This window comes from Andrographis paniculata, unplaced genomic scaffold (genome assembly GCF_009805555.1).
Source record: "Andrographis paniculata isolate CXL003 unplaced genomic scaffold, ASM980555v1 Contig10END, whole genome shotgun sequence".
Taxonomy (NCBI): domain Eukaryota; kingdom Viridiplantae; phylum Streptophyta; class Magnoliopsida; order Lamiales; family Acanthaceae; genus Andrographis; species Andrographis paniculata.
The window spans coordinates 979,749-1,007,243 of NW_026137380.1; the positions used below are offsets into that span (position 1 = coordinate 979,749).

General features: G+C 32.9%; 3 protein-coding genes across 4 annotated transcripts; 1 reads left to right on the forward strand and 2 right to left on the reverse strand.

Annotated features, from left to right (window-relative positions):
• Positions 1–709: 709 nt before the first annotated feature.
• On the forward strand, positions 710–6,499 carry LOC127242057 (alpha-N-acetylglucosaminidase). Its single transcript, XM_051261423.1, has 19 exons — positions 710–1,039; positions 1,197–1,270; positions 1,679–1,890; positions 2,015–2,136; positions 2,456–2,541; positions 2,812–2,906; positions 3,051–3,132; positions 3,261–3,367; positions 3,794–3,824; positions 4,032–4,149; positions 4,247–4,297; positions 4,487–4,596; positions 4,694–4,796; positions 4,950–5,048; positions 5,223–5,333; positions 5,419–5,657; positions 5,723–5,960; positions 6,037–6,115; positions 6,193–6,499. Exons 1-19 carry the CDS (start codon positions 821–823, stop codon positions 6,426–6,428), a joined length of 2,412 nt encoding a protein of 803 aa, XP_051117380.1. The 5' UTR covers positions 710–820; the 3' UTR covers positions 6,429–6,499.
• LOC127242114 (probable glycosyltransferase STELLO1) lies at positions 5,822–9,112 on the reverse strand. 2 transcript variants are annotated; one of them, XM_051261624.1, is made up of 3 exons: positions 7,306–9,112; positions 7,095–7,221; positions 5,822–7,016 (listed from the first exon to the last, which is right to left on the reverse strand). In XM_051261624.1, exons 1-3 carry the CDS (start codon positions 9,003–9,005, stop codon positions 6,546–6,548), a joined length of 2,298 nt encoding a protein of 765 aa, XP_051117581.1. In that variant the 5' UTR covers positions 9,006–9,112; the 3' UTR covers positions 5,822–6,545. The 2 variants fall into 2 exon arrangements, with proteins under 2 accessions (XP_051117581.1, XP_051117505.1); XM_051261548.1 differs by having other exon boundaries at positions 7,300–9,112.
• Positions 9,113–21,414: 12,302 nt separating this feature from the next.
• LOC127245089 (polyamine oxidase 1-like) lies at positions 21,415–26,694 on the reverse strand. Its single transcript, XM_051265742.1, has 10 exons — positions 26,551–26,694; positions 26,195–26,444; positions 25,557–25,673; positions 25,395–25,456; positions 25,127–25,281; positions 24,371–24,514; positions 23,141–23,290; positions 22,251–22,505; positions 22,100–22,181; positions 21,415–22,018 (listed from the first exon to the last, which is right to left on the reverse strand). Exons 1-10 carry the CDS (start codon positions 26,600–26,602, stop codon positions 21,798–21,800), a joined length of 1,488 nt encoding a protein of 495 aa, XP_051121699.1. The 5' UTR covers positions 26,603–26,694; the 3' UTR covers positions 21,415–21,797.
• Positions 26,695–27,495: the final 801 nt, after the last annotated feature.

Sequence of the window (27,495 nt, forward strand, 5' to 3'; positions counted from 1 at the left end):
TTATATAAATATAAAAATATTTTTAATATTAATAAAATTACGAAAAAGATAAATATATACTATAAAGTTACACATTGTTTTTGTCTATTCAGAAAATCAATACTCCCTCCGTCCTTTAACAATCTATCCATTTTTTCATTTTGGTCCGTCCAATAACAAAGTATCCGTTTTTTAGTAATTGTATTGTCTACCTAACATTACAAATGCCCTAATTTACAATATATTACACAAGTGTCATTACCTTTGTATCATACAATATTAATAATGATTAATTTAATTTTTTTACTTTATTTATACTTTATCTCAATATAATAATAATATTTCTAAAATCCCGTATATAAATAAAATGGATAGATAGATTGGGGACTGAGGGAGTATATTTTTGCCCCGGTCAAAAGTAAATATTTACATTTTATTGCAAGGTATCATCGAAAAGATTGAAATCAAATTAAAAAAAAAGATACCATGCTATTCAGATTTTAATAGTACATAATTCTTTTATTATTTATTATTATAAAATTTTAATATTTCTAATATAGCTTCTTTTTTTTCTTTTCACTATTTATTTATATACAAATTTAATATTCCTAAAAATAATAATCATGAACAAATACTTCCATACAAAACAAAACAAATATTTAATGGTTGGATCATATAATTTTAAACTAAATAAAATTATTAGTTTAAGAACAACTAATCCCTTGATGTTAACAATCAATCTGTTTGAACTTTCTTGGAAAGACTTTTCCACGTCGCATCTCCCCTACGACGTTTTCTTTGTAAAATCGAAGTCTCGGACCTTATCGGACTTTCCCCAACGATGACAGCCCACAGAGCTTCGTCGCTCTTCTTGCTCATCACTACCACTTCACTCCTCTTCCCAACCTCCTCATTTTCAATTCAACAATCACAGGTTATTACAAATGCCTTGGACGCCAACAAACCTTCTCCGTCGGTGCAAGAATCCGCCGCCAGAGGTGTTCTTCACAGACTGCTTCCCACCCACTCGTCCTCCTTCCACTTCAACATCATTACTAAGGTAATGTTTTCTTCCTTCACTTACAATAAGGCCTTCGTCATTTATGGATAGGTTTTTTTTTTTTGTGGAATTTGCAAAGTATTGAGAGTTGCGAGAGATTTATAGTTTCGTTTGTTTTTGTTTTTCTACATTATTGGTTGTTTTGGTTTTGAATTAGGATGCTTGCGGTGGAAAAAGCTGCTTTCAAATCAGCAATTTCAGGAATTCAAGCAGAGATTCAGCTGAAATAATGTAGGTTCAATTTGTTTCTGTTTCAATCCTTTTTGCAAGGGTTTTTATATCGAAGCCATTATGTATCTCTTTGCTCTCTGTGTCTGTAGAGTTTAATTTTGATTTTCTATAGATTTATTTTTTGCAAAATGGTGATCACAGTTCCAGAATCCCTTCTTCAAGTTTCTTGTTGAGTTAACCAAAACATCTTAATTGATAAGACAGGCTTTGTTTAGACAGAGACATTCGATCATCTTTCTCAAGCAAATCAAAGCCTAGAAGTTGTTGGATAGAACTCAATCGACCTTTTTTATTTTTCAATCATTGAGGGGTGCATATTTTGTGTTTAATGCCTTAATATTGTTTCCTTACTGGATTTTGAAATGGAACATTTTCATGGTTCGATGTTTTCCATATTTCCTTGTTTAGAATAAAAGGAACTACAGCAGTCGACATCACATCAGGACTTCACTGGTATTTAAAATACTGGTGTGGAGCTCATGTTTCGTGGGACAAGACAGGGGGAGCACAGCTTGTTTCGATTCCGAAGCCTGGCTCACTTCCTCGTGTGAAAAAGGGCGGTGTGACCATTCAGCGTCCAGTTCCATGGAACTATTACCAGAATGTTGTCACATCTAGCTGTAAGCATTCCTTAGATCCTTTTATTTGTAGTTTCGGCTGAGCTATGAGATATGAAATGTGGCTTTTATTTTCTATACTATTGCTTCTATTAATTATTTATGAGAGCTCGATGCCAATGTTTAGATTCCTATGTATGGTGGGATTGGAAGAGATGGGAAAAAGAGATCGATTGGATGGCAGTTCAAGGAGTCAACTTGCCTCTGGCATTTACCGGGCAAGAAACCATATGGCAGAAAGTTTTTGCAGTTAGTTGTTCTTAACCTCTAATAATTTTCGTACTTTTAATCTAGTTTTTCGATGATTTTTTGAGGGAGAATTTGATGGCTGACTGAAAAGCAATGATATAGTGTGAAATATTTATAAGCATTGTCAAAATTCGCGTCCAATTATTTTTCCAATGATGTGCTCTCACAATATTGATCAGCTTCTAATTATTTGTCTCGAAGCCTAGTAGATCTTCCTTTATAATTTGTATGTTTGTACATTCTTGGTTTCCATGTATAATGCCTTAATTCTGTTCGAGAAATTTTATGTCGTACTTATGCTCGCAATGATTGTAAACAGGAGTTTAACATTACTAATAAGGATTTGACTAACTTCTTTGGTGGACCTGCGTTTCTTGCTTGGGCACGCATGGGCAACTTACACGGGTTTGCTTATTTTTTCCCTTAGATTTCTATTTTTTGGATCCAATCTCTATCTGATGTGATTTGTTAACATGCACATTATGATATGGTTAACAGCTAAAACCATTTTTTTTCTTTTGAGATATGCTGTCTTTCCGATGCAATCTTGTGTCAAACCTCTCTGCTTTGGCCTAATTTGTAGCTATTTTTGTTAAAGCATTGCCGGCTTATATCATTTTATCTATCCCTTCCAATGCTCCAAGAAACATTTAGCACTGATCTTTTGTAACACAGGTGGGGTGGGCCGTTGACTCAGAACTGGCTGAATAAACAGCTGGTGTTGCAGAAACAAATTTTATCTAGAATGATAGAGCTTGGCATGACACCAGGTACCTTTTACGTCTCCCCTCTTTGATTTGGTATTGCATTTTGTTCGTGTAATTCCTAATCTTCCTGCAAAACTATTGACTAGAGCTTCCTCCTTTCATTAGTCTGAACTAATATATATACCTAGACGATGTTTCCTGTGATAGTTCTTCCTTCGTTTTCTGGGAACGTTCCTGCTGCATTAAAAGCAATTTTTCCTACGGCAAACATAAGCAGGCTTGGAGACTGGTATTTCTTTTGTCTTAATTTGCAGCCTTTATTTCTATGTCGAATACTTTGCAATAGAAATAATAACCAGATAATCTACGAAAGTAGCTAAAGCTACAGTGCTCAGGTTGTATTGCCCTTTATTTCAGGAACACTGTCGATGGTAATCCAAAATGGTGCTGCACATATCTTCTTGATCCTTCGGATCCTTTATTTGTCGAAATTGGTGAAGCTTTCATTAAACATCAGATCAAAGGTTAAATTCATTTGCTGTTGTTTTCTACTTTTCTACTTCAAAAAATTTAACATTTTTGGACCGCTTTATCTTCATAGATTAACCCTCATGGATTATACATAAACTACTATTTACGCGGTAGTCATGGGGTAGGATAATTGTCCACCTTGCGTTCGTTTGATTGTTAGAACAGTTCGACAATTAAAACTTGTGCGACGATACCTACAAACTTTTTGCTCGGATAAGCTAGATTTGACTTTCATTATGATTTCGTTTTGTCGACATGGTTTTAGCCAAAATCTCCTGCAACTATAATTCACCATAATATCTATTTCATCTTATAGTTCACTAGTATTTATTGTGAGCTACAGTTTGATTTTTTAGTTGGTTGATCATTTTGGTGTTTATTGTGACGTATCTTCTGTTTTGGATTATATGTTTTTGCAGAATATGGAGATGTCACAGACATTTACAGCTGGTACTACCTTTAAATTTTATTCGATTATTCTCTTAATCTCAGAGCATATATTTACATTTTACAGTTTATGGCAACATAAAAGGAACAATAATTCCATCGATGCATAAATTTTTAACGATGTTAAACCAATTGCAATAATCGGAGTTAATATATGTTTTAATCTTAATACGTACAGGAATCTTGAACTATGATATGTTATTTTCGCAGTGATACATTCAATGAGAACACTCCACCAACGAGTGATCCGACGTATATCTCCTCTCTTGGTTCTGCTGTGTATAAAGCAATGTCAAAAGGCGATAAAGATGCTATTTGGTTAATGCAAGTATGCTGTTATTCTTATATCGTCGAAGAATTGGGTGCATATGTTCTATTCGTCGACACATTTCATTTGTACATATTTAACCATGTTCTTATTACAGGGCTGGCTGTTCTACTCTGACTCATCCTTTTGGAAGCCGCCACAGATGAAGGTATAATAAGCTGCCATGGTGCTGTTTTTAGTTTCTTATTGTATAATTATGACTTTTTGTGGCATTGTAACTAACTATCAGGGTAAAGTAGGTCTTTGAAGAATTTACCAAATTGCAAATTTACGTTTGAATAATCCTATCTAGTTGTGAACCTAAATTGTCGATTTTAAACTATGCCGTGTTTGACAGGCTCTTCTACATTCTGTTCCTTTCGGGAAGATGATAGTGCTTGATCTGTTCGCTGAAGTCCATCCAATTTGGAAATCTTCGTCGCAGTTTTACAACACTCCTTATATATGGTATGCGATCGCCACAATTTCCTTGAGAAAAAAGTTAAAATATTTTTGCATTATTACATTGCCTTGCCGACCGTCACATTCCCGCCATTTCTTATAGGTGTATGCTGCATAACTTCGGAGGAAATATTGAAATGTACGGCTTGTTAGATGCGGTCGCCTCGGGGCCTATTGATGCCCGCGTCAGCGACAATTCGACAATGGTATGCTTTAGTTCTTCTGCTACATTACTACGTGTTCGATGTGCCCGTTGTCATTTTCATTATTTCACGATGCTCTCATGCATCGCACGTAATTCTTTCGTTCTTTGGCTTCATTTTACACTTCAATCTTCTCATTATCTTCTTCAAGGACAGATTGGCGTGGGAATGTGTATGGAAGGGATTGAACAAAACCCGGTAGTGTATGAGCTGATGTCCGAAATGGCTTTCCGAAGTGATCGATTCCATCTTGAGGTAATAGAATTGTTTTTGCGTCACCATTTATAATACATTTCGTTACTGATACTAATGTCGAATAATTCCACAAGAACTAGAATGTGTTGATTTGGTTCATTGTAAAATTTTAAAACCATATGAGCCATGTTTCTGTGACACTATCGATCACTTTGAACTTATTTACACTTGCAGGAATGGTTGAAAAGCTACTCTCGTAGGCGTTATGGTAAATCGATTCTTCGGTTGGAAGAAGCTTGGAAAATTCTGCATGCCACCGTATATAACTGCACTGATGGCATCGCGGTACATTCCTTTTGTTGGTTGCTCGATTCTTATGCAGAGGTTAATCTTATTGAATTCATTTTGTTTTCAAATTCAATCGACGCAGGACCACAACACAGACTACATAGTAAAGTTTCCCGATTGGGATCCATCCGCCGAACATGGCAACCCTGAAATAACAAGCGATCAAAAACTCGTGGAGCTACGACAAAAGAGACGATTCCTTCTCCATGAAACGAGTTCTTTACCTCGGCCTCATTTGTGGTACAGCAACGGCGATTCTATCCATGCGTTGAAGCTATTCCTCGACGCCGGATATGAAGTTGCTGAAGTTCCTACATACAGGTAAAACTTCGTTAACTTTTTCCTGTCGTTGATGCGAAATATTTTATCGTGTTTGCATATTGTAGGTATGATTTGGTCGACTTGGCGAGACAATCGCTCTCAAAGCTTGCAAACGAGGTATATTTGGATGCTATATATGCCTTCTGGGACAAGAATGTGAGCGCTTTGAGTTTACATTCTTCGAAGTTTCTTCGACTCATCGAAGACATTGATGAACTTCTAGCCACCGACGATAATTTTCTACTCGGCCCCTGGCTCGAAGATGCGAAAAAGCTCGGAATGAATGCAGATGAGAAGAAGCAGGTCAGAATTACACTTTTTTTGCCTCCAAATCGTTTCGATGTAATTTTTTTCATAACTCGACCAATCTTCTGTGTAGTACGAGTGGAATGCCCGAACCCAGGTGACCATGTGGTACGACAACAAGAAGAGTGAGCAGAGCAAGCTTCACGACTACGGTAGGACACCGATTTCTTCCATTTCCTTTCCTCCTAAACCTTTTTTGATCGATCAAACGATCACTCGTCTGGTTCAGCAAATAAGTTCTGGAGTGGGCTGTTGGCGCGATACTATCTTCCCCGGGCATCGATGTATTTTACACGGTTGCTGAAAAGCTTGCAAGGGAATGAGGAGTTTAAGGTTGTCGAATGGCGAAAAGAATGGATTGCATTCTCAAACAAGTGGCAATACGGCACTGAACTGTACCCGGTGAAGGCGAAAGGCGACGCCCTTGCAGTCGCCAAGAGACTTTATCAAAAATACTTCACGTAGAACGCTCGACGACTGCGACGGCGCGCATTGTAAGCGAAACAATGATATCTTTTACTGCTAATTCTTCTGTACAAGAAGTGTCTTTTCTTTGTACAATTGATCACCATCAATGGTGTTTTAGAAGAGTTCCATGAGCAGGGGATCTCCTGCTGCCATGAGCTTTATCAGCCTCACGAAATCCGACTCCGACGTAACGTTGCACGGGTGCACAGCCGGCGCCTGCGTGGAGTAAAACCCGAAGGACTCCGTCGAAGCTGCGACATTCATCTCGTGGATCATGTCATTCAGAATAGGGTCGAAGTTCTGCGGCGAATCCATGGCCATGAAGAACATCGGCACGGCAATCTTGTGGTGAATGTCGAGGTCGCCGACTAGGTCCACAAGATCCACAAAGTCGGGAACAAAGCGCCGCGGAAGGTAGAACACGTTGGAGCCGCATAAAGCGATGGTCTTCTTGCTTGGGCTGCTCTCCTTGTAATTGACCTGCAGATGCGCCGGCATTGCACTCACGACGGTGTTCACCATCTCGGCTTGCTTTCGAAGCCATCTGGCTTCGTCTTTTCCGGCCACCGGCGTGACCACAGGTACCTGTGCATACATTTATAGCTCTGTTATACGATGGGAGATAATTGCTCGACGATGATCGATGGTTCCCTCGATTTCTACCTTGTTCGCGATCCACAGCTTAGACTTGTCAGCGTTCGACAAGCTCCAGTAGTTTAAAACCGTGTTGTCATGCATGAAGATGAAGCCGGCCGTGTCGTTGTACCTGTTAAACACTCGGGGCAGATACCTGCGGAGAATGAAGCGTCAATAACCGGACGAGGCGCGGCAAGCTAGTTGAAGAAGAAACCATGAAATCAAAATGTACTTGTACGTATAATCGAGTCGAGCTTGGTAGACTGCAAGGTCTGCGTCGCCCTGCGTTGACATAATAACGACAGCTTTGAACACCCTACCGTACAGCAATCGCCACTCCAATGCCGTCCGCTGTGAGGGTCCGGCGACGAACATGATCAGCACAATGTCGCCTAAGGTCCTCCTCCACCGGACGAGATTACCTATTTCGTAGTTAACCGTTCCCGATTCGTCGACACTGAGATGCTTCGAAGGTAATTTTCGTGGTACGAATTCCATTCTCTCAGTTTTCGACTCGATCATCGCTATCTTCCCCGGCGCGAGATATCCGACGGAGATCAAGTCTTCCAGCCACGACGCCGTGAACTTGACATCGTTCTCGTTCCAAAACCCTTCTTCCTCCATTGAATAGCTTAGATCGAGAATTCGATCAAAGAGCTGTTCTTTCTTGGATCGCCAAGCGATCAAGAACTTGATCAAGCGCCCGACGTTGACGTGAAGATCAGTCTCGTCGATGAATGGATACACAGTGGCGACATCGGGTCGATTGACGGTCGGAGGATAGAAAACGACGAACCCGCCGATCTCCCACAGCAGCCTCTGCCCCCAGTAGCCCCTCAAAACGTCGGACGCCATCCGGCTAACGGAGACGGGAAGCATCAATGCCCAAAACGCCTCGTATTGAAACAATGTGTTGATCGAATTCACCGGCGCCATCACGCCTTCCGGCATGGCGACTTTTGGCGCGCGATCATCGAACCGGATATCGAATGCCTCCGAATCCGCCTTCCTTGTCGCGTAGAAGACGGAATCGACGTCCGGCAAGCCGTTCGATATCCCCTGCTGTATGTACTGCTTCCCTCCGGCGACTACTGAATAGAACTCCTCGTGAATAACTTCTCCGACGTTCTCCAATGGCAGACCTCTCGGCCAGACAGATCTTTGCCCGAAATGGATATAAGGATTCACGATTGTTCTGGTTTTGTTCGAACTTCCACCATTGTACTGAAAAATCCTCTGCTGTCTCGCCGCCGGAGTTTCCAAATCTAAGTCGAAATGCTTCCCTATATTGCCGCCGATGACCTCCCCGCGGTCGTCGGCGTCGAAGATTCTTCTGGCGCCGTGGTGTATAGCGAAAAGGTATCCTACAGTTTTCCTTATATAAGAATCGTACGGTAAGTGATCCAAAACCCTAAACCCTAACTCGGCCTGCTGCTCGAGAGACAGGTAAATTGCGCCCTTGAGGCTCCAAAATTTGGGGGTTTTGGAGTTTCCAATAGCTAAGACTTGCCATCCTTTGATCCTGACGAGCGATTTGACGGCAACGGAGGGATGATCGGAGACGGAGACGACAATCCATTGTTTGGCGCGGAACGAAGCGTAGGGCGAAGACTTGTCGGGAATTGGGCGGACATTGGGGTCGAGTTTGGGGATTTTGAGCTTGTGAGCGTCGCGGAGAAGATTGGAGTTTTTGGAGCAGAGCAATGGCGTCGTCGAATTGGCGGCGGAGGTGCGGAGGAAGACGAAGAAGCAACAGGCGACGACGGCGAGGGTTAATATGGTGGTGATTAGGTATACTCTGTGAGATTGGGATATTGTGTTGAGATCGAGATTGAGATTGTCGTCGGGATCGGAGGAGAGTGGGGATTTAGGTTTGGCAGGAGAAGAATAGCCATTGTTGTGGTGGAGCTTGGTGGAGGGGTCGTCCTGGATAATCATGTGTGACTGGTAGAGAGAAGTAAGAAGAAAGTGGAGGAGACAGACAACACGGGCGTGTTGGGGGCGGTCGGCGATCCTCCTTGGTCGGGGATCGGTATTTCGTTACTGCAGCAGTAATGAAATGAAGAGGAGAATTAATTAATTAAATTAAATTAAATTAAAATAGGTTTGGAGGTAGGTAGGCGTATGGTCAGTATCATCAAACAGTCGGCGATTGCGATTGCGATTGCGATTGCAGACAGCGAAGAAAACCGTCGGTTTTGTCGACGACTGCCGACACATTATTACACTTCTTCCTTCACAAAGAATCTTTTATGGTGACCTAAGCTTTTATAAATATATTTTTCGTTTGAAAATTATGTTCGAATTTGATCTTGGATGAATTAAATTAACATATATATATATATATATTTTTTATGACATGGCGTGGCTACAGAAAATGCGCACAGTAAATCTTGATCTTGACTGAACCTAATATCCTGTACACTGGGGTCCGACAGACAAGATAGGTCATTTCGGGACCTGTTAAAATAATATTGAAATATTTTGAAATTAATATGTATATAATAGAATGTGTTTGTTTTGTATTTTGATATTTTTTTATGTAAAATATAATAAATTATATAAATAATATGTATTATATTAAATTTTTTGAAAAGAAAAATTAAATTTTATACCCCCTCCATCTCATTAATAAGTATCCAATTACTGTTTTACATATATTAGTATTATATTGGAATATAGTAGGAATAAAATTGAAATGACTAAAATAACCTTGTTTGTTAGTACGTGATATAATGTAAGTTGTAAGGGTATTTGTAATGTTAAGTAGATAGTACAGTTACTAAAAAATGAAATGAATACTTTGTTATGGGACGGACTAAAATGGAAAAATGGATAGATTGTTACGGGAGGGAGGGGAGTATTAAAAAAACAAAACATTAATACTCAATATATTGTTTGGTTTCATTATTTTTATGTCCTTAATCAATAGTTTTATTATAAAAAATAGTAGCACACTATTTTATAAGAAAAATAATTATTTATTTCGATATTTTTAATAACATAAATGTGGATAAATGATATCAAAATGTATAAATACATTTGGACATGAATCTCATGCCAATTGGATCAGATCAACCTAGAATCTGCGCCTATATATATAAACAAAGTTCCGTATATTGAAAGTAAACGAAATATAAAGCAATCAGAATCAAATTTTTATTAAACTTCATACATCGACATTTATTCATTCATAATTATTCCCTTCGAACCTAACATGACATGTAAATTCCAATGAAGATCCATTGTTATAACAAATGAATCAAAGTTTTTTAAAAAATGATGAACCACAAACATGGGCTTGGGAGCAGTCGGGGGCTTGAAATTCGCAATAACACTTGGACGGTGCAACAGTGTTCAAACAACGGGCCGTAATATTTTGTCCGCAATCTTTTATGCATAACGGCAAACATATTGTCGTCTCTTCCTCCCCCGGAGAACATTCCGGACTCTCTTTAACAAGATGATAACAATCCTCAGCATTTGCGACATTGAAGAAATTCTTGGATCCGATCTTCAAATTCACTGTACAAATTATTTCAAATATTAAAATATATATATGATCGCATAAGTACAATATATACATAAATAATTCTATATAAAAATAGCTTGAAACCTGAAGCGACGACTGTAAGAGAGAACAAAAATAAATTTACTGAAATTTTTCTCATTTTTCGGCTATCGAATTAATCTTTGCTTTACTTTTCTCTTTCTTTTTTTTTTTTTGAATTATATATAAACACATACGTTCCTTTTATACTAAAAATTTGGGATATGAAGTAAATAAAATAAATTTAAAATAATGATAAATTATTAAATTGGATGGTAAGTTGACTGATACAATGGAAACTCAAATAATTGTTTGAATTTCCTCTAAAAATTATTAAATGCCATGATAAGTAGAATAATCATTGTTATTATTATTATTATTATTATTATCATTATTATTATTATTTAATAATTTCCTCCAAATTTCATATATAGTTTAGCAAATCGTTGTGTCCATCAATGTTGATTAATGGATTTATATTTAATCAATCAATATATGTGATAGTATATATTTATAGATGATTCGATGCAAGAGTTCTATTTATATTTGTCATACACGTTATCAAGCGTACACAATTATACCAAGAAAATTAATCCAAAACATAAGATCGATGACCACGATCAATTATGACATCGATCTTGTTTACAATCATTGGCGACGTAATAACAAACGCAAACATGAGACAAAGCATCACACGCGGCAAGAGTCGACACACCACATTGCTTCTCACACAAAAGCATACATTTTGTAGTCACTTCGCTTGGTGCACAATTCAACGGCGGCGATGGAATATGTTTACAGTCTTGAGCGGCATTTGCGCAAAAATTTATAAACAATGTATCAACTGCGACAAAAATAATAATTTTAATTAGATCATTTGTTTTTACTATTCATCTTCAATTATTTATTCTCTTCGTCCGGCTTTAAGGGCTATATATTTACTTTTTGCATATTAATTATTATATCAAAACGAAGTACAAATTCAGACGAAATGATAAAAAAAAATAATTCTATTAGTATCTTATAATAACATTTGTATAAAAAACTATATAAATATTTTTAATATTAAATACAATGACGCAAAAAGTAAATGTAACTCATAGAGGCGGACGAAAAAAATATCAATTTTCTTAAAGAAATATAAAATTATACATCCATTCGTCGCTTAATATATTACATGAAAGAAATTCTATTCAAAATGTCGCATCAAATTTATTTACGTCAGATTAAATAAATTTTATGATTCAAAATTTTTACTATTTCAAAATACACCAAAAACATCTCAAAACACAATCAAACAATTATTAAAGCAATTTAAGATTTTTTTCACCTGCTGCTAAACTGAACATGAAAATGAAGACAACGTTTGTAGACAGCTTTGCCATTTCAGAAACTTGTGTAAATAAATTAAATAATGTAATTTATTTATTATTATGTATGTATATATATATATAATTTGAATTTTTTTTAGAAAGGTGTATTCAATTTTTTTTATTTTTTTGGACTTTAAAAAGTTTAATGAACTTTTGTAAATCTAGAAAATTTATAGAATTTAGGTAGGGTTTTAATTAATTTTATTTACTGATTTATATAAATTTTTATAGACCTGATTTAATTATTTATTGATTTATATAGATTGATTTTATGAAATTTATAGATTTTTAGAATAAATATTTTTTTTATTAATTTATATAATTTCTATAAATATTATTCAAATATTTAATAAAATAATAAAAATACATTAGTTTCAAAAAATATATTAATCTACATCTTACTAATAATAATACTATTTATTATATTAATAATTTTAGTTTTATAAATTACTATTATATTATTATTCAATATATCAATATTTCTTTAATATTTAATATTATTTTAACTAATTATTAAATTTATTATGTCAATTATCTTTTATTTGTAACAATCTACCTTATAAAATAAGCAAAATATATATTTTTAAATAAAATCAAAATTTAAATTAAGAATTTTTTTTAAAAAAAATAGAAAAACTGAAAAACTGAAAAAATAAATAAATATAAATTGATAGATAAACCAGTACCTGTGGGTTTTGAATTGGAACCAACATATTCGAAATCAAAATTGGCAAATACAATCGAGTTTGTTTCCAGGCTATTAGGTTCAACCGAAAGTTTACTCGGTGCACACTTTTAAATAGTAGTTGTGGATTTTCACGTCATAAAAATAAAATAAAATAAAATAATTGACAAATACAAACTAAAATTGTGATATAAAAGTTCCAATTTCCGTTCGAACCATTAGAGCATGTTTACTTGGTTATTAAATTATATATATATATATATATATATGTAATTTGTGGTATTACTTCAAATATATAAACTTAAATATATATTTAAAGAATTTTGGTATCCTCCCCATACTGATTAAGATTCAGGAACATCCTGAATGTTTTTAATCCGTTTGATCAATTTTACCGACAATCCAACGATTGAGTTTGATTGAGGGTATTTTGATAATTCAAAAATCAATTAAGATATCTAATTAAAAAAATCAATTAGAAAAATTATCATAACTACCTCTCATAATTTCGGGATTAAGTTTTTCTTAAACAAAACAAAAACGTCTGCAAATAATTCCTTTTAAAATCATATAAATTCAAATTATAAAGATATATACAGTATCACAGAATGATGTTTCTATAATATTATTATAATATTTTCCATGAAATACTTTTCTTATATAATTTAATTAAACAATGTCCAAGTAAATGCATTATGATATATTACATCAACTAGCCGATTATGATATGACAATTTTAAATAAATTAAAAATCATATATATATATATATATAAATATCCTTCCCACCCCATCCTATTTACCAAACTCTAAATTCACCACGCAGATACTCCTCTCCGGTCGTGCTGCCTCCGTCTACAACACAGTTCGCCGCAGTTGCTAAACTCTTCCCACTGCCGCTGCTGACCTATACAGCCATGCCCCCGCCGTCAAATAACCGCCGCTGCCATCGATTCCTTCTCTATTTGCAAATCCGCACTTGACGGAAGTCGGCGACCACGCGCAATTCCTCTTCTATTTAGAAGTTCACATTTGACGAATCTTTCAATGACGGATTCAACTAAGCGAGATTCTGAAGCTTCTATTAAACCCAAAACGAAGATAACGAAGCACATTCAAGTACCATATGTGCCAAGAAAGATAGCAGATTTCAACAACGATAAGCTCTTTCGGCTAAGCGGACAGATTTTTTGGTTGTGTTTTCAATACTGCGTAATATTTTTATGGTCATCATGCGTATATGTACATTCTTGATTAGTCTCCTTTAGAAAAAATATCAATACAATTATTCCTAAAAATATTTTTGTTGGCCTCCGGACACGTACGATGTATATTCATGGTACATATGTTGTTTAACTCTTATTGTGTACATTATGATTTACATATTATAGTTCATATTTATAAGTATCATGATAGACTAACGATACTAAATCTTATTGTGTACATTATTTCATATTATAGTTCATATCTATGATTTACATATTGCTTATGATATATTGATCAGATTTAAATGATGGACTATGTTAAATATATTTTTCACCATTATGTTTATAAATATGATATATAACTTAAGTAGACATGATATATACATCAAATATAAATGATGTAAGTTGCATACAGGGATGTTGCAAAAAATGCATTTGCTCAATAGTCGTCACCTGAATAGTCAAATGATATATATTGTTATAAAATATGTTGTTTATTTTAATGTAACATTTTTTACGGAATTTAGTATTATAATGTCGCTTCTGCGCGAATATTGAGTAACTAAATTACTTGCAGTAACTAAATTACTTGCTTTCCCTTTTTTTTTACATAGTATATGATTGGATAAATATTTTATATATTTTTTAGACATTTAAATAATAATAAAAAAATAATAGATATAATTTAACTTGAAAACTATTTCAACTCTTCATACTTACAGGAGGATGATCCTAAATTTAAGGACAAATTATTTTAATTCAAACACTTTAGAATTTGGATAAAGAATACTCTTTATCTTATTGATTTCAAATATAATTTCATAGAGCAATCGATTAAATTATATTTTAAAAATTAAAATTTTTAAGTGAGTACTTACATAAATTATACAAAAATATAATAAAAATTTAAAATCGTCTCAAGAAAATAATGTAAACAAATATTTTTAAAAAATTTCAGGCTACATATCATTTGCACAAATATTGGATTCGACAATTAGGATAAATTTAATGTATCTAATTGAACTAATGGAAGCCTGCAAGTTTTCTATTGTTTCAACCATTGATTAAATAATTCTTGTGTGCAACTATTGATACGTTGATTGACTAATACGACTATGATGTATATATATTTAGAATATGATGTTTAAAACATAGGTATATGATGTAATAAAAATTTGTCAATACGATACTTTCGCGATCAATAAAAAGAACTTACCACATTTTGTAATTTCTAAAACGTTATCTTCGTCCACAACACACTGGAACAGACCGAAATACACATCATTTTGCTTCATCTTGTTCTACGCTTCGACTTCTTCACAATTTATTTTCTTGGATGGATGTCGGTGAAAGAAGATGTAGTTATCTTTTTTTATGTGAACCGACTAAAATTATGAATACTACCCGCATCTATCTGTATTTATATTCCCTTAATTTATGCTAAAATAAAGTATTGATTTATTAATTATTAAAATCAAATTACCACTGCAAGAAAATATCAATTTTGTATTTCGTTCCTAAATTTAATTTTTCCGTTACTAATGCTATTAGATAAAATTACGTTAGCTATGTGGTTAGCTATGTGAACCTTAGGAACGAAATTCTGTTACAAATATATTATTTTTTTTAATATACATGACTGCAATCTCATCCGTTGATTAAAATTTTGATGGGACAGTTGACATTTTTGCAGGATGATCCATACCCGGATTGATATTTAAAAATAAATAGTTATTAATGATATTATTAAAATAATATATATATTAAGTTTTGAAAATTCATAGAAATTTTTTTGTATATAGTGTAATTTATTAACAAATTTATAAGAAAATCCAACAAAATTTTGAATTATTAAAATTTATGTATTGTTGAATAAATTAAGATTTTGAAATACTTTTAAAAATTTTGATTAAATAACTTAAAATTTTAAAAGACTTTTAAGAATATGGATTGATAATCTCAAATTTTGAATTTATTTTTTTTTAAATTTAAATTAAATACACTCCAATTTTGAAATTTTTTTTTTTTAAATTTAAATTAAATACACTCCAATTTTGAAAATTCAATAAAATTCTATAAACTTTAGATTGAATATACACTCTTAATTTTGTAAAAAAAAAAAGATATATTTATCAGTATTGTCCTCCCAAAAAAAATAGTTTATTAAGTTTCTTATTTGATTATTGAATTTGCCATTATTAAATAATAAAATTTTCTCTTGAGAAGGCAAAAATCCAAGACTAAGGATTTGTTTGTTTTCAATTGATTTGAGTTTGAATTTTTTATTTGATTTTTTTACTTTTATTTCCAATTAAAGATTAAATTTCAAATCTTTTGTTCCATACTTTAAAATGGTATTCTGGTAGTGCAATGAAAACAAAATAAACATAACATGGCATTCGATGCCTATGGCCTCAAGGCCTTGTGACATTTATCTTTTGCGCAATCTGGGGCGACGTAGTAACAAATACAAATATGATTATCGTTGCAATTCGCAAGAACCGACAAGCCACACTCCTTCTCGCACAACGGCAAACATATGTTGCCAACGTCAGGGCCCGGACTGCATTTGACATTAGGTTGTGGAGTATGCAAACATTGCTTGTCTGCCTCGACTCGAGAAATCATCAGCACGGCCACTGCATACACTCATCATTAAATATTAATCACGACAAATTAAACATCAGTACATTCTTAATATTCTCTCTGATATTCAAACGGGACTCGTCCTGACGGGCCAAGCAAAAATGAGAGATTCGCAGGACAATCAAATAGTAATAGCATGATAAGTAGAATAATCTTTCATCAAATAATATTTATTTTTCGGAAATTAGTAAACTAGAGATGGTAGGTATATAAGTGAAATAAGAATAAAATCAAATAATAGTATTGTTTTTTGAAACACAAATTCTAAAAAGAGAATAAAATTAATATTCATTACCTGCTGCAAACATCGTGGAGAAGGCAATGAAGCAAATAAACTTAGCCATTATTAGAGAAATAAGATTTATTTTCTTATCTATCTTGTATGTTTTGAAAAATAAAAATATGTTAAATTGGTATTTATAGATGTTTGAAAATATTACAAAATCTAGAATGATATTATCCAAAAGTTTTTCCCTTGGAAAATACTTGTTTTTATTTAATGGAAGTTAATCTATTGATTTTCTAGGTAATTAAAATTTAATATTATTTATTACCATTTTCTAATTAATTTCAAACTTATCTCTCTTATTATTATTATTATTTAATAATTTCCTCCAAATTTCGTATATAGTTTAGCAAATCATTGTTTCCATCAATGTTGATTAATCAATTAATATTTAATCAATTAATATATTTGATAGTATAAATTTATATAGAAAAATAATCTCACAAATCTTAATACATGTGATTGTAAATTTTTTTAAAATCTTAATTATATTATAAGTTTTAAAATTATTATATTATATATATATATAATTTACGGTTTCCCGCCAAATTTTTTTCTAACTCAGCCACTGGCGCCAAGTACGTTGGTGGCTCACCGGCAGAGAAGGCACGTATTCAAGATCGTGAAATTCTCAAGCCTCGACATCAACATTTGTTCATAGTTATTTTCTTTGATCCCGACATGACATGTTTATTCTAAAAAAGATGGATTGTCATATAGTTACAACAAATGAACCAAAGCTAGAAAATGATCAACCACAAACACGGGCTTGGGAGCAGTCGGGGGCTTGAAATTCGCAATAACACCTCGACGGTGCAACAGTGTTCAAACAACGGGCCGTAATATTTTGTCCGCAATCTTGTATGCATAACGCCAAACATATTGTCTTCTCTTCGTCCCCCGGAGAACATTCCGGACTCTCTTTAACAAGATGATAACAATCCTAAGCATTTGCGACATTGAAGAAATCCTTCGAATCGATATTCAAGTCGACTGTACAAATTAAATTATAATACAAAACATTTCAAATATTAATTTATAAAAATATATGTCTAGGTAAGTGTATATGTACAATATATACCTGAAGCAACGATTATAAGAAATAACAAAAATGGATATACTGAAATCTTTTTCATTTTCACTGCTATCGAATTTATCTTTGCTTTATTTTTTACTTTTTTTTTTTAATTATATATAAACACATGTCTTACTTTTATACTAAAAATTTGAGATACAGAGTAAATAAAATTAAATAAGATAATGATAAATTATTAAGTTGTTTGGTAAGTTGAATGGTCACATTGGAAACTAATTAAATAATTATTGAATACCATGACAAACAAATAATTTTTGAAATTGGTAAACAAACATGGTATATAAGTGAAGGAAGAATAAAATCAAATAAACTTGGCCATTAGAAGAATAAAACTTATTTTCTTGCCTTGTATGTTTTGAAAAAAATAAAAAATAAAAAATGTTCAAATGGTATTTATAGATGTTTGAAATTTTTTATAGAATCTACAATGATATTATCTTAAAATTTTTCCTTTAAAAAAACTTGTTACTATTTATGGTAATTTAAAAAACTTATTACCATTGCCCTTTGTGATTAAAAATTGATAGAGTAAATTGTACTATATTTTTTTTTATATATTTTAGTAAAAATGTACAAATATTTTGTATTCTATTTATTGCACCAAGTATTTATGTTAAATTCAAGTATGTACAAAACATTATTTTCACTCAAAACTAATATTTGATTGCAAACGCGCACATTATGCCAAAAAAATGTTAAATATTTTAAATAGTCTTATTGCATAAAAAAATAATAATAAAATATTGATCAATATTTTATTTTATATTTTTTGAAAAAAAAAAGATAACAGTTTGTCTAAAAAAATTATTAAATAGATGGTTGATAAATAATTTTTTTATTTATTTTATTCAAAAAAAATATTATTTAAAATATTTTACTTTTTTTATTTATATAAAACTAATATACTTAGTTGTTTTTTTAAGAAAAAAATATTTTATGCATACTTTAATTTAACATAGGAATTTCACACCATAAATAAAATACATAGTATTTTGTGCATTTTTAAAAACACAATGTTATTATATAATTTACCCAAAATTGATTAACCTTTATTAATTACAGACTTATCTCTCTTGTTTATTACTATTATTATATTTAATAATTTCCTTCAAAATTATGATAACTAATTATACGATTCGCCCATACAATTTAGATTTTGAAATTTTTATTTTAATTATTTGCTTGTTAGTGTTTTGATTTGAGATTTTTTTTTTAATGTAAAGTATATAAAATCATATCGGTAATATAAAAAAATAATATATTATATTGAATATTAATTTTTATAACATTATAAAACATATATATTATATAGATTGAGAATTATGCCGAATAAAAATATGTTGGGCAAACGAACCCTTAAATTTGTATATATTTGAATTTATAGAATTTTGATATGGATTTCGGGGTTTTTTTAAAAATTACATAATGGATAGAAATAATTGAAATTTCGAAATAAAAATTTAATAATTTAGTTTAGCTCATTATGCATTTATAATACATAAAATCTCATATATATTAAATTAAGTAATTAATTAACTAATATAAAAAAACCTCTTGGATGTGATTGAATATTAGATATATATTTGAATGCTAAGATTTATTCTATTGTAATTGGTAAGGAAATTCCCAACGAAATCAAATCAAGATGAGACAACAAAGACAAAAGAACATAAGAATTTGGTAATCTAGTTCGATCAAGATGATTTACGTCTGAGAGCGCTGCCAAACCAGTAATTCTACTAAAGTACTCAGCCCATGTTAAAGTGAGAATACATGGATATTTATAGTCTAAGCCGACAATAATATCCAAATCATATCTCTAAAATCTATAATCAACTTCATATCCCAACAATAATAATATTATTGTATACATTTTTAATCATACTAAACACAATAAATTTCTTAATTGATTGAATATGATGAATACATATGTTGTAATTTTTTTACTATGTAATTTATATTTCCCCATTTTATTATAAAAACCACATTTATTATTTATACAAAATATGTCTAAACATTGAATAGAGAAAATATTAGATAAAATATAAGTAAAACGATTCAAAGTTCACATACAATATTCATTAATAATTATTATTATTTTCTTCGATTCTCACATGTATATTTCAAGAACGATCAATTATTTCGAAAACTTGAATCAAAAGTTTAAAATATGATCAACCGCAACGTCTAGCTTGAGCGCAGTTCGGGGCTTGATATTGGCAATAACACCGAGACGGATTAACACTGTCCAAACAATGTGCTGTAATATTCGGACCACAATCTTTTATGCATAACGGTAAACACAATGACTTCTCTTTGTTCCCTGGAAAACATTCCGGGCTTCCTCTAGCAAGATGGTAACAATCCGCGGCATCGGCAAAATTGAAGAAATCTTTGTAACCAATCTTAAAATCCACTGCAAAATAATAATAATAATAATAATAATAAATAAAAATAAAATAATAATCAATAATATATATGTATATATGTAAACTTGTAATTGTAATATATATAGAATTTCATGTAGAAATAACAAAATAATTATGTTGCAAACTTTTCTATTTTCCAATATCCGATTTGTTTGATAACACAATGGATTCAAATCTCTAAAGTTTGTCGTAGATTTCAAATAAATTATTTCTAATATTTTTTAAAAGAATAATGCAATTAATATATATAATTATTGCCTGCTGCAAAAATTGTGAAGAACAGGAGGAAGCAAATAAATTTAGCCATTAGAAAAATAAATCTTATTTCCTTGCTTGTATGTCTTAAAAAACAAAAAATTGTTCAAGTGATATTTATAGATGCTTGAGCATAGGACAAAATAATATTTACAACCTTTATAATTATATTTTTCCTCCCAAAATACTATATGTAACAACAATACGTAATTATATTTTTCCCCCAAAATACTCTTATCATAAGATATGTATAATATATGTAACAACAATACGTAATTATATTTTCCCTCCCAAAATACTCTTATTATAATATATATATATAACAATAGTAATTATATTTTCCCTCCTAAAATAAGAATGTCATAACATATGTACAATATATGTAACACTAGTAATTATATTTTTCTTCCCAAAAAATTAGTAATGAACTATATTTAACGAAAAAAAATAAAAATATAAGAATAAATTTGACCGACAGAATATAATATATGTAACAATAATATCTATGGATTTGTTTGTCCAACAATTTTTTACTTGATACGATTCTCAATATATATATATGTATATAATTTATATGTTTTATTTTCTTACAAAAAGTCAAACATTCAATCTAAATATTTTGCAAAATTTATTCAATTTCATTTCAATAAGTTATAAACCTTGAAAAGACCTTATTAAAGTTTTTTAAAAAATACAACTATATAATATCATGTATTGAATATCGCAATTTTTTCACATTTGGTATGCAGCTTAGCATATCACTTTTTCAGTCAGAACATATGATGGCGAAAAGATGATCAATTATTACATCGATGATCAATTATTACATCGATGATCATCCTCGGCAACATAGTATCGTAACACGCGCAAAGTGGCAAGAGTCAACACACCACAGGCACATTGCTTCTCACACAATAAATAAATTTGTAATCAAATGAACTCCAAACAAGAAATTCCTTCATCTAAAGCAAATCGAATAACGACTTCTGTACATCAAAACAATAATGTAGAAATCAAAGTGACGAAAATCTGGAGTTCACCACCATTATGTTACCTACACAAACCTAGCTCTGTACCCTTCGCTTTCCTTTCCGGTACCGATCATCGTTTTCATGTCCGGAATGATTATGAATGCAAATGTCATCAATCAGCAGTCAGTCAGGTTGTTAAGAAAATATTCATTTCCCGGGCGAAAATTTTTGTCGTGTCACAGTATAGCCTCTCCAACGCCCAACTTACTGGTATGAACGAACATCTGCCGTCTGGGGATGTCGAACTTGTGGAGATCGGGTAGAGCAGCATCTGGTTGAGCTAAAGTTCCCGTCAATGCGATCAGAGGCTCTATCAAGAAATTAGATTGATTTTCGCCCTTCTTGTCCCTCGCCGATGTCCTCATTTCTTTGAGCAGAGCTTTACTAGTATCGATCCCTGTTCAATATTCGAAGATTATTTTCTTGAGCATCCGTAACGATATGTTGTACTGCTGAGAAAGATCGTGATGGTTATAACCTGAAAGGAAGCCTCCGTGCACAAATCCGTTAAATTTTTGGCTTGTATGTTCGCCTGTGAAAAATATGCGTCCGACGGATGCCTGCAACAACAAGTGCCAGCCGCTTAGTATTACTGCTTTTGGCGATGAAATGATGTAGAGGGTCCAAACCTTTATGTCGTCTACAAGCTGTTGATTCCCAGCGATCGGGTAATTACTATAGCTGCCACGTTGGAAGCGACTATTCCACCATCGCGGAACAAGTATGTCTGTGGCATCGGGGATATGCTGCCCAAACATGTTTCTTAGCACTTCCATTGCTTCCTTCATAGTTTCTTGGTCGGATTGCGCTTCAATTCGCTTTGATTCTCCATTGGTCAATGTTACAACGAGGATATTGGAGCCCGGATAAGCGTTCTCCATGTGCTGATAACATATCAAGAAAAAACATATAATCAGCTGCAATGTCCCAAAACTGTAAATTTAAATTTAGATTTGAACTTCAGTAGTTTGGCCAGATTACATATAGCTAAAAACACATAATCGATATTCTTTATTACCTATACAATTACCCTACTCAAGAACATACGGTATGATCTATTCGATGTAAATTTAAAATGTAATATATTTTCGACTGAGCTTTCGCGCATCATTCACACCATTCAGAGAATGGGAGCCATATCAATCAACAAAATCAATTTTTTATCTGATAAACAAAACTGACGGCGAAAGGTGGCATCTAGGAGAACATCTCTTTCAATCCACATCCGATACATGGAAACAAGACGTGGAGCTTGAAAGCTTTGTTTTATTAGGAATTTTAATAGACATAAACAAATTGACATTATCATCATCCACAATGACGCATTATATGCATGTAGCAGTGATGTGCTACTTAATGTTTGCATCATTTTACTATTTGACTTCTACTGCATATGAATTATTGTAAATCAGTAGATCAGCAACAATTCAAGTAACCATTATTTCTATTATGTCCTAATGCACATTTTTACACCATAGTTCAAACATAACATAAAAGTGAAATTATAGAGATTACTAACCTGCCAAAACGTGTAGTATCCTCGTTTCTCATGGGCGTAGATGAAAAACTCTTTACCGGAGCCACAAGGCCAAAATTTACGCGGAAACTTCAAGAAAACCTTGGTGTAAACCATTATGTCACAGTTGGAGATGGCCTCTGTTTTCCATCTCTGTTGCATTAGTTTACAATCCATTAGTATGTGTATTTTAAGTAAACAATACTTTCAACTAAAGAGAAACATCAGACAACCTTCAATTCAAAACCACTTGACAAATACAACTTCCTATATTCAACTTTTCATGACAAATTCATGAGTAGTCAGTCCAAACAGTTAAAACCAAGACGGCAGACACCATTGATGCACCAAGACGGCAGACACCATTGATGCACCTTAGTTTCTACACACTACACTTGGCATTACCCTTGATTTGTCCTAAATGGGGCAGAATACTGTGGATTCATAAAGTTTTGCCCACTGTATTTGGATTTGGTTGCAGAAAGACTGATCTAATACACATGCAGTCCACATCCGCAGATTTAGGTCATCCATCAAGTACATTTAATATAGTTGCACCCTGTCCATAATCAATTATTATCCCTTTAAAAAAATTCTTATTTAATAGGAGGGCCAGATTCTACTCATCAATACCTGTGCTTGCAGCTGAGCCAATTAGGTAATCCAACTCAAGGGGACCCATTTTCCCATATTCTACTGGTCATTTTAAAAACCAACAAAAGACTATCATGCAAGCTATTACTGGAGCCCATACAGCATTATGCCCACATTGTCACAGCCAAATCACACCAATACAATAAAGATGTAAAAATAGATGGCTGTTTAGTTTAAACAACATTCATCAATATTATATACAGAATGGTAATTCACTGAGCAATGCATTATTAAATTATTGTAGCGTCTCTATCTCAAGAATTAGCTTTATTTGAAGCTTTTTTCTTTTCCCAATATGATGACAATATGTTCTTTCCTGTAGATGCATTGATGCTTATGTCTCGAATTAGTACACAAAACACACTACACTGTACCAGAAAATTAACTAAATCGAACCAATTCAAGTGTAGAGCTCTTTACGTCAATCAAAAAAATACATATATATGTGTTCTGAGCTCAAGTAAGTCAGCTTAAAAGAGACTGGATTATATTGCCATATGTTTTAAAGTAATTTAAATTGTGGTTCTTTAACCTCTATATTAGAGAACAAAAGGACAAGATAGAGATGAGGAAGCGTACGGGTAAAGGTGGGGAGAAGGAGATGAGGTGGCTCTGAAGAACTCCGATGCTAACTGACAAAATCACGTAATGGGCTTCGTAAACGCAGCCATCCTCCGTTTTCACCGACACGCCGTTTCTCGAGTGCTGCAATTCCCGAACTACCTGCTTCCCCAGTTTCCATGAAAATAACCTTATGTCAATCTGCATTTACTCGTATGCATCATCAAAATATATACGTACATACATATAAATTACATATATTGAGAAAACCCAAAGTCCCATGCATAAAATCTGCAGCCATATCAGATTCTTTCCTCCAGTCAAACTAAGACTTCACCATTTTACTTTGTTTCCTTGTCACTAGTAGTTGTCAAAGAAGTATTTAACAACTTTTGTGCATTATTTTATTTGATCAGTAGAACTAATCTAAATGTAGGCATTAGTCTATTTCCATAAGCATGTAATGCGCAAAACAGCAAACCATTGACAAAATGTCTTATTCATAATCAAAACAGAAAGGCAACAAAAGGGTCATTGCATTTGGTGGACAATTCGCTATTTTACAATCACTTTTCTGTTTTTCATATATACATGCATATTTAACCCACCAGTTTTTGTACTTTTTCCAGAAATTAAAAAAGCAATTTTCCCTTTGTTTCTATCTGAATGATTGGGTTAAGAAAAGACAAAAGCAAAATCAAGGAAAATCATCAATGGAATCCGAAAATATTTTCCACGAGTCAAATTCGTAGTGAACTAACATGATCATTTTACCTTGTTGAGTTTTAACCTGGTGTCCAAGATTTCACCTTCCGAGGTAAAAAGAAAAGTCTCAGCCATCTTGTGCAGCAAATGCTCGTACCCTCTTTCATCCGCTACCAGATACTCCCTTTCCCCATAGTCCACGTATGTCGATATTGGTTCCACCTCTGTAAAATACATACAAAAATCTACTTTCACGTTCTTGGTAAAATTCATTTCATTTCTTGAACATGGTTGCTTCTGAGCAAGAAAAGTTTCAAAATAATTCTAATGAAATGACCTGCCATTTCAAAGTCATGCAGAATAAAATCAATTGCCAGCTCTATCGGACTCTTTGGAGCTCTGCAATGAAAATTCACTGGATAAGGAAACAAAAACATAGATGGTAGTACATAACGCTTTTGTTTATTAATTTTTATGAGAAAATGGAAATCTCAATTACGACGAGGTTGATGTGTCGACATCTGGATTTGACTCTTGGCTTTGTAGCTTTTGAATCGCTGATTCCACCGCTTTCTGGTAGGAATGCGCCGCTATACCGCTCGGAAATATCTTCCCACTACACAAAAAATGAAAAAAACCAAGAAAAGATAATGACAGCCAATTCGTGGATTAGTTAAGAATAAAAAAATATCGTCATCAGGAAAAGCATTGAATCACCAAATCGTATAGATGAACTGATAACCACTACCAATAGCTAAACAATATTTCCATGGAAACAAAAAATTTCTATGGACTTTATCTCGACGTTGCTAATCATGGAGAATCAGCTTTAATCAGTATATGATGATAAAGGGAAAAATCCATTAAACCCCACTGTGTATTTTAACCGCAATATGATTGCTCTCTGCCCCACACCCCCAACCCTGATTTCACGCAGTTGAAATCAAGATTTGGAATTGAAACTCCTATCAAAATCATTTGCTGTAATTTACGGTTTTCAGTTTTTTTAAAGAAAAAAAAAAAAAAGATAGAAAAGAAAATGAAAATGAAAGTGTTCGTTTACGCTCACAGAATTTGCGTGATTCTGCTTCTGTTTCATTTCCGTTCGCAATCAATAGTTCGAGATCACAATCGTACCTACGATCGTATATATTATAACGCGCGTTGCTGTAATCGGAGAAACACGTCCGGAGATTGGATTCGCGAGCGAGTTCCCAAACCGGATTCGACTGCTTCCCGCCGACTCCGGCAATCCAACCTGCCCCGACCTCGACCGTAACGCCGCCGAAGTCCTCCTTCCGTATCCGACCGCCAATCCTGTCCGCCGCTTCCAATATCAGCACGTCTTCCACCCCATTGTCGGCCAGCACTTTCGCCGCTGCAATTCCTGCACTTCAATCAATAGCACAACCGCCACAATCACAAACACCGCCACAAAATCAAATCCACAGTAAAATCAAGCAAAAAAATCAGATGATGGGGCATGCTCGCGCCTGAAATTCCGGCTCCGACGATGATGACGGAAAATGGGGGAGAATCCTCCATGGATGGCGAGAACCGATTGGAAGAGATGAGCGATGAGGAAAATTCAAAAGAGGTATGGCAAAGATTAGAGCGGTGAGGCAATTGCAGGAAACAGCGGGAGGGAGTCTGTTCATATATATGTATACTATAGTGACATAATTATTAATGCCAAAAATTTCAAAAAATAAATAAATAAATAAATACTCAATATTAATAAATAAATAAATTATTAATAGCAGTAGAAAAATGGCAAGTGACAGTACAGACTCGGCAGTCCGTGTGGGTGCACGTGACCTTCCTTTTTTTTAATTGTCATTAAAAGAAATATCATAAGTTTAATTGACATAATAGGATAATATTGTAAGTTTTATTATAGTAACATTTCATATTTCATTGGAATAATAATAATCATAACAATAATAATAATATAATTAATTTTATTTCCATCTTTTCTCAATAAAATCAAATATACAATTTGTTTACTTTTTAACCAATAAATTCAATAAGTCGAAGATAAATAAATTTCAAACTTATTACTATCCCTATCTATAAAAATATTCGTTTACTTTTAGCGCGGAATTAAATGAGCATTTTATTATAATTGTGTATAGTACATTTTATGAGTGTGTTTATTTGGAGGATTGTGTAAGATTTTTACTGTTAATTTAATTTTTTTTTTTCTAAAAATATTAAATTAAATACTTATTTTTTATTTTTTATATTATAATAAAAATTAATTTTACATTTAAAATACCACATTATACAAATATTTAAATTCAAATTTTTTACTATTCAAATCCAACTTAAAATCCAAACCCCTAGACAATACACCCTATATGTAACACTGTTTCACCCTTAATACATAAATTTATATATGATATTGATATAAATAAATATAAATGTTAAGATATTTA

Coding starts and splice junctions, on each gene's coding strand:
- LOC127242057 (XM_051261423.1), top strand. CDS start 821: ATGACAGCCCACAGAGCTTCGTCGCTCTTCTTGCTCATCACTACCACT. Junction 1,891..2,014: donor GAATGTTGTCACATCTAGCT/GTAAGCATTCCT, acceptor GCCAATGTTTAG/ATTCCTATGTATGGTGGGAT. Junction 4,298..4,486: donor GGAAGCCGCCACAGATGAAG/GTATAATAAGCT, acceptor CGTGTTTGACAG/GCTCTTCTACATTCTGTTCC.
- LOC127242114 (XM_051261548.1), bottom strand. CDS start 9,005: ATGATTATCCAGGACGACCCCTCCACCAAGCTCCACCACAACAATGGC. Junction 7,222..7,299: donor CGACTCGATTATACGTACAA/GTACATTTTGAT, acceptor CATTCTCCGCAG/GTATCTGCCCCGAGTGTTTA. Junction 7,017..7,094: donor AGCTGTGGATCGCGAACAAG/GTAGAAATCGAG, acceptor ATGTATGCACAG/GTACCTGTGGTCACGCCGGT.
- LOC127245089 (XM_051265742.1), bottom strand. CDS start 26,602: ATGGAGGATTCTCCCCCATTTTCCGTCATCATCGTCGGAGCCGGAATT. Junction 26,445..26,550: donor CGTCGGAGCCGGAATTTCAG/GCGCGAGCATGC, acceptor ATTGAAGTGCAG/GAATTGCAGCGGCGAAAGTG. Junction 22,019..22,099: donor GCACGGAGGCTTCCTTTCAG/GTTATAACCATC, acceptor AATATTGAACAG/GGATCGATACTAGTAAAGCT.